This window comes from Alligator sinensis, unplaced genomic scaffold, assembly GCF_000455745.1.
Source record: "Alligator sinensis unplaced genomic scaffold, ASM45574v1 scaffold1907_1, whole genome shotgun sequence".
In the NCBI taxonomy this organism is placed as follows: Eukaryota; Metazoa; Chordata; order Crocodylia; family Alligatoridae; genus Alligator; species Alligator sinensis.
Window position 1 is genome coordinate 48,974 of NW_005843160.1, and position 6,837 is coordinate 55,810.

The 6,837-nt window shown below is 40.6% G+C and overlaps 1 protein-coding gene across 10 annotated transcripts in view; it reads left to right on the forward strand.

Moving 5' to 3' along the window:
• The window catches only part of FHAD1 (forkhead associated phosphopeptide binding domain 1), a 54,111-nt gene that overhangs the window by 35,868 nt on the left and 11,406 nt on the right, over positions 1-6,837 (forward strand). For all 10 annotated transcript variants that reach the window (XM_025194091.1, XM_025194094.1, XM_025194098.1 and 7 more), the window contains 5 exons: positions 402-483; positions 1,635-1,741; positions 2,494-2,653; positions 3,005-3,131; positions 6,340-6,475. In XM_025194091.1, the coding sequence (XP_025049876.1) occupies positions 402-483; positions 1,635-1,741; positions 2,494-2,653; positions 3,005-3,131; positions 6,340-6,475 (612 nt within the window). The remainder of the gene's footprint in view (positions 1-401; positions 484-1,634; positions 1,742-2,493; positions 2,654-3,004; positions 3,132-6,339; positions 6,476-6,837) is intronic.

Sequence of the window (6,837 nt, forward strand, 5' to 3'; positions counted from 1 at the left end):
GCATGTGCTTGTAAACCTGAATAGGAATGGATTTAAATACACGTTGAAATCCTTCCTGAATTGACGCCTAAATAACTTTTTGTTCTTTAAAGAGCCATCACTTAAACTTTAAAATCATTATTGGTCTAGAAGACAAAGATCCTGTGGTTCCCAAGTCAGAGCATTCCTTGGTCATGGCTTCTTGCTCATTAATTTCTAGATTGGAAGAGAGAGACTTTGGGAAGGATGCTAATCAAATAACATGATTCACTAGTTGATGGGAAAATCTACTAAATGTTCTCTTGAAATCCCTTTATTGAGCTCAGATCCCTCCACAAAAGCAAACAGATGTAAAGTACCCATAATCTTTGAGACTAAGCTCTTTACTTGATTGATTGTAAATAGTCTTGTTTGTTTTTCAGCACTTCAAAAAGATCCTCCCACATCCTCATCATCCATTTCACAAGACATTTCGGACAGTGAAGAATTCCATAGTCTTCTTCTGTAAGCAACTGATAACTACTCTTTGGTTTTGTTCATTGTGGAAGAAGGTTTAAAGGAACCTCATAATCACAAACAGAGTTTTAAAAGGAGAGGAGGCTTGATTCTCATTTACAGTAAGGCCTGTTTATACATTCTCACTGAGAACATGCCAGTGCAACTTTATTCCACTTTCAGGCCCCAGAGTGCAAATGAGAATCTGGCCCAGATTATCTAATCAGCAGGTGCAGCCACACGTGCATTTACTGCGCAGTAAGCCGCTTTTAGGCCAACGTCTATACGTGCAGCTGTTAAAGCACAGTAACACTGTGTGGACTGATTTAGGACTAAAGTTAGTCCCAAGTCAGTCTACACGCACAGTGTTACTGTGCAGTAAGGCATCTACACGTGTGTTACTGCGCAGTAACTAATCTGGCATAACATTTTTTATGTGCATGATGCGGGTATCAAATTGATGCCCAAGTTGCTGCAAGTCGCCATAGTTACTACACAGTCCAGGTGTGCGTGTGTAGACATGCTTGTACTGCACAGTGATTTTGGTTACTGCGTGGTAACCTAAATTACTGTGCAGTAACCTAAATTACTGCACAGTAAATGTGCATGTGTAGACATGCCCAGTATGCATAGAGGCCCATCTTAATGGGAAATGTGAGGGATAAACCAGTTTTTGGACCATCTTGTTTTGGGGGGTTTTTTGGTAGGGGGGATTGAAAGTATATTAAGCCACAAAAACATATAGCATGTTATGCCTGTCATGTTAGACTATAAATTAATTGTTTTTAGTATGAGTGGTCAGTGTACATCTCATGGCCCAAGTGCTGTTCTCATCTTGCACATGGAGGGGAAACCAGCTGGAGCAAAGTGTCCAGTATGTAGCAGTTGGCTTTGATCTGAGCAGTCTGTGATGCAGAATACTATATTTGTTTAATCTCTTTTCCATTCTGCAAAACTGGGCATAACGGCCCGAGTTAAGAACTGAGAGACTGTAAATCCCAACTCTGTATCTCTGGATTTGTGGGATTTAAAATCATACTTTAAAAATAATTTGTATGTATTAATTATATGACCTTACCTTATAAGACATGTACATGTTAAGTAATATTAATCTTTCAAATGAAATTGGTTTTTGCAATTATCCATCTCATGAATTTCAGAGAAGAATTAGCGGCTACTCGGAAGGAAATCCTGTCCAAACAGGCTATCATTTTGGGATTAAAGAAAGACCTCTCAGAAGCCAAAGCTAGGATGTCGGATATGATAGGTTTGTCAAATGTATCATGCGATTTACAAAGCTGTCATGACTTCCCCCAAAATAATTGGAAACTAGATATTAGTTGAAGGAGAAACAATCCCAGAGATAATGAAAAAAGGATTTCACTTTCTCCTGACAGTATTTTCATTTGGGTCTAGGCAGAAGCAAACTTTTTTTTTCCCCCCATCTTCCCTTTGCCTGGGTAAATTATACTGTGGACTCAGTAAAAAGAAGCTAACATTTTTAGAAGCGGTTACTGATTATGCCTGATTGGTTTTGCAATACCCAACCTGAGATACTGAGAAATGAGGCTGATTCATAGAAGCGCTGAGCCATTCCCCTCCTGAAAATCCGCCTTCTTTAAGGTTTCCTTTAGCTATAAAATATGGGTGTATGAACCCAACCATTCCCCTCCTGAAAATCTGCCTTCTTTAAGGTTTGCTTTAGCTATAAAATATGGGTGTATGAACCCACACTGCAAGCAGCAAATTCAGTTAAGCTGCCCACAATAAACAGTACAAGCTACCCTTCCTTACACCTTTCCAACTCAAGCAAATCATTGGTCTAATAGCAATACAGTCAAATAGTCAGACAGAAAGATAAAATTTGTCCAGTGCTCTGCAGAGTCAGAAGCCTGGGTCCTTGGAAGTACATACTTAGGAAAGAGAAAACATTTCAAAACATTGATTTTGATAGGAATTGAGGGTACTTTTCACTATTAGGCAGTAAGGTAGCCAATAACCACTATAAACTCTGTGCAGGAGAGCTCAGTGAGAAACAAAAGATGGAGCTGGAGAGAAATCTAAACCTTGTTAAATGCCAAGAGAGTGAGCTGAACATGCTTAGACAAAAGCTATTTGCAATGTCAAACCTTGTGGACAAGAAGGATAAGGACCTGAAAACAGCAGCTGAAGAATTAAGGTAAAAGAGCATCAGCAGAAATGACAGGAAATCTATAATGTTCCCGAAAAAAGAAATAATAAAGTCAAATCAGCATTTCATTTAAATAATTAATTCCCTTGGAACAAAAGCAATATTTAAAAATGTAACATTTTATCAAGCCAGTCCTTCCCTTTCGGAAATCTCAAACAGTGCGATATACGGGTTTGAAGGACTGTTGCCAATTGAGTTGCAACTAAATCATAGCTTATTATCTATTCCTGCCTATTCATTTATATTCTTTAGTAGCTAAGTTTGTTGCTGTCCTCAGCAAACTGTTTGTTCATTTTCATCTGTCATCCTCCTTAGCAATATTTTCTGCTCTTGCCACAGGCGTGCCAAAGAGAACCTGAAAATCCTGAACGCAACCAAAAAAAAGGAGGTCAAGTTTGAGAAATTGCCTCAAAAGAGTGTGCAGACCAATACCGCTACAGTAAATGATGTCCCTGAAACCAAGAAGGCAAGTCCAAATCACAGCAGTCAGAACTTGCGAGCAAACTTTCTGAATGCAGTAGATAAGAGGGAAAAATAAAATAAGTAACTGTTATATAAAGAAAGCTGAACGATATGTCCTTGATGCAGTAACATTTAGACTGAACACGCCCAAGGCCTAGGTTACGGGATACCCGGAGATTGAAAAGAAGAGAGGGAAGGGATTCACCGATGATATTTTCCATTTGAGACGTGCCTTTCCTAAAGGGTTGTTCTCTAAGCAGTCAGGTACTGGTCCTGCTTCTGACCTCATCCCAGTGCAAATATAATAAAATTAGCTGAAGTCAATGGAATGACTAGTGAAAAATTCATGAGACAAGAAGCAAACCCACCGGGTTTGGTGCTTTCTAGCGCATACTTGAAATTATGAATGCAGCTTGGATGCCGGGGCACTCTAGAGGGAACGAGGCAGTGAGGTATACATGCTTGATCATCACGCTTAGGACCTTTGAGTACTGCTGCATCATAAACGAATAATAGCTATAGAAGCGGGTTATATGATGGATGGCTCTGTATGCCAGTTATGTGGCATTGATGAGAAACTGGAATTTATCCCCAACCACTTATCAGGTGCACACAAGGTGGGAAAGTTTGCAATCTGTCTGCGGCACAGCCCAGTTGTTGGTTTAGCAGTAAACCGCTTCGAAAGGAGTTTGGTAAAGACAAGCCATAAGAGTACTTTAAACTTCCTGATATAGCGGCTGGGGAAATGACAAAGAGAATGTGTTAATTCATTTATTTGTCTTTGTTGTGGTGGTACTTTCACTGTCAGATGAGAAGCAATGTTGATGGTCTAAGCCAGGGGTTCCCCAAAATACCTGACCCCCAGACTGGATGAGTGGTGTAGAGCTGGCCCATGGACCAGATCATGTACAGGCCAGATCTGGTGTGCTGGCCTGGCCGCATATAGCCACGTGCTGCCCCGACCATACACATCTGCATCCAGCCCTGTGCTGACCTGATTTCATGCCGATGTGATCTAGCACACAGGGCCATATCATCTTGGGCCACAGAGCCATGGCAATTAGCACTGCCACCACTTCCCCGCTGCTAAATTTCTGGAGCTCAGATGAGCTCAATGACACAGGTTCACAGGCTGGCAGTTGAGCACTGCTGGTCTAAGCCTAGGACTAAGAGCTAGAAAATCCTGGGTACCGTACCCGCTTCTGGCACGGATTTGCTGCACAGCCCTAAGTAAATCGTTAAAACCAATATTCTGAAAAAAAGTGACCATTGACATATTTTTTGTCTAAGCTTGTTTAAATGATGCACGGCCCTGAAAGCCTTTGCTGACCTGTGTTGGAATTGGCAGTGCTTGGCATTTGTGAAAAACTGGGCCTGCAGTTCATCAGTCTGATCACCTAAAATTGAGGTACACAAAGTCACTAGCCTTTCTGAAAAAAATGTTGTTCTTAAGCTCTTTTATTTCTCCCATGGAAAACTAAGCACCACTGTCTTGACTTACCTACTGCACAGGCATTGTGGTGGTAATTAGCTAATGTTTATACAGCGCTTTGCAAATGTGAAGTGTTGAAAGTGCTAAGTGTTGTTATAATTGCCAATTAGGTAGGAAAAAAGCAGCTTGTAAAAAGATAATATGCTTTAGCTCTTGTTTCCTTTTGCAGATCTCTTGCTGTTCTTTTCTGTGATAAGTAGGGTTTGAGTCTTGTTGTAGCATGACAGTCCAGGAAACATGAGAGAAGCAAGGGGTTTTTGGTAGTATCTTTTTTGGACCCACTCTGTACTTGAGAGAGAGTAAGCCTTTTGGGTACAAAGTGCCCTTCCTTGGGTCTGGGAAAGAAATAGGTATAGCCTAGGCTAAATGCCAGTTACTTCTTTCTTTCTCCATGTTGTGGATTTTACCTTCTAGCTGGAGAATTTCAATATCCTTCATGCAGTAGTAGGACTAGAGTGCTGTACCTCCGACTGTCATCCAGAAAATATGGGAGGGGGGTGGGTTTGGACCAACTTATCTTTTATTGGACCAGCTGGAGTTGGGGAAAAATGTTAGACAGGAAGAAAAAGGGAATATCTGGTGTTTAGCTTGGGCCACATGTGCTTCCACCCCGGACCTGAAGAAGAGTTCTTTGCACCCAAAAGCTTGTCTTCCAACTATACAGTTGCATAAAGAAAGGGGGGGGGGGAAAATGCAATTTTTCCCCATTTTGTTTGGAAACACTGCATATAGTTCCTTGCTTCAAAAATCTGAATGGATTAAAATAGGTAGTAATAGCAGGAAAAGATTTATTCCATTGTACCAATCTTTTGCAAAGATAATGAGAGGAACAAGGTAAGCTGAAATGATTTGATTCCAGTAAGCCAAATAGTAATTTGTGGCTGGACATGAACTAGAATTTATCACCAACCGTTTATCGGATGCACACGGAGGTGGGAAAGTTTGCAGCTACTCTAATTAGTACCCTCCGTTTATCACTGCATGCATTTGAATTAATATGTTTGTGCAGATTTACATCTATGTATATTAGTAATAAAGCACTAGCTGTGCTAGAATACTGAAATACTCATTTGCATATTTTAAACAATTTATTTGCATGCTTTTTGGGATCACTTCCAAATGTGGGTTTCAGAAGGATTCAAAGGGCGTGCTTTGAAAACGAGAAACGTGTCAATGTGCTGCATGAAATATCTTGAAGGCAGAAGAAAGGAGAAGTCTTTCAGGGGAGCAGCACCTTTATTTAAACTTTGTACAGGATTGAAAGGGCTGAACAATTTATCTTCAATTTACACTTTTGAGATTAATGCTCAATAAACTTGCTGTAGGTACTGCTAGCCAGCAGTGGGAAGGACTGACTAAATAGCCTACACTCCTATTTTACCTCTGGACCTCCCATACCCATGGAGAAAGCCACTTTCTCTAGACCAACTGGCCTCTTGGTGCGTCTAAGATGACCAGATATAGTTTCAAGCCAGCGAAAGCAGAATTGCAAGTACTAGACATTAAACATAAGAGTTTTAGGGAAGGCTGAAAAATGTTCATGGCCCAGGCACCTGCATGCATATTATATGCACACACACACACACACACACACACACACACACACACACACTTTAAACCAGGCTTATAACATCACAGCTCTTCAAGAATTACTTGTCTTTCGTGCAAAGCACAGTAAATTGTAATCTAATCAAGAGTGGTTTGGATGGGTTCATTTCAGGAGCCAGTTTTGGACTTGGCAGACCTAGGAGCCAAATGTAAAGGCCTCAGACATGAAGAAGTAATTCGGCGTCAAAAAGATGCATTGATTGAACTGCGAGATAGGATAAAGACACTAGAAAAGACTCATTCTGCAAGTAAGGACAGCATGCTTTACTTCTGCTAGAACATCCTTGGTAATTATTTGAATTCAACAAATTCTACAACTGAAAATTAAAAATCAAGCGTGGGGATGTTCGTACCACTGAATTTTCAGGTTATCTTGCAACTATCCTGCTAAGACTTATCAACACATGCGTAACATAACATTATGCAGGGGTTTAGGTTGTAGCCGTGTTGGTCTAAGGATATAGGCAGACAAAGTTCCTTGGGTGAATTTGATATCTTTTATTAGACCAACCCAAATGGTTGGAGAATAGTTATTAAGCAAGCTTTCGGGTTCAAAAACCCTTCGTCAGGCTAAGGAAGCTGCAGCAGTTGGTGTGTGCTCCTCCTGGAT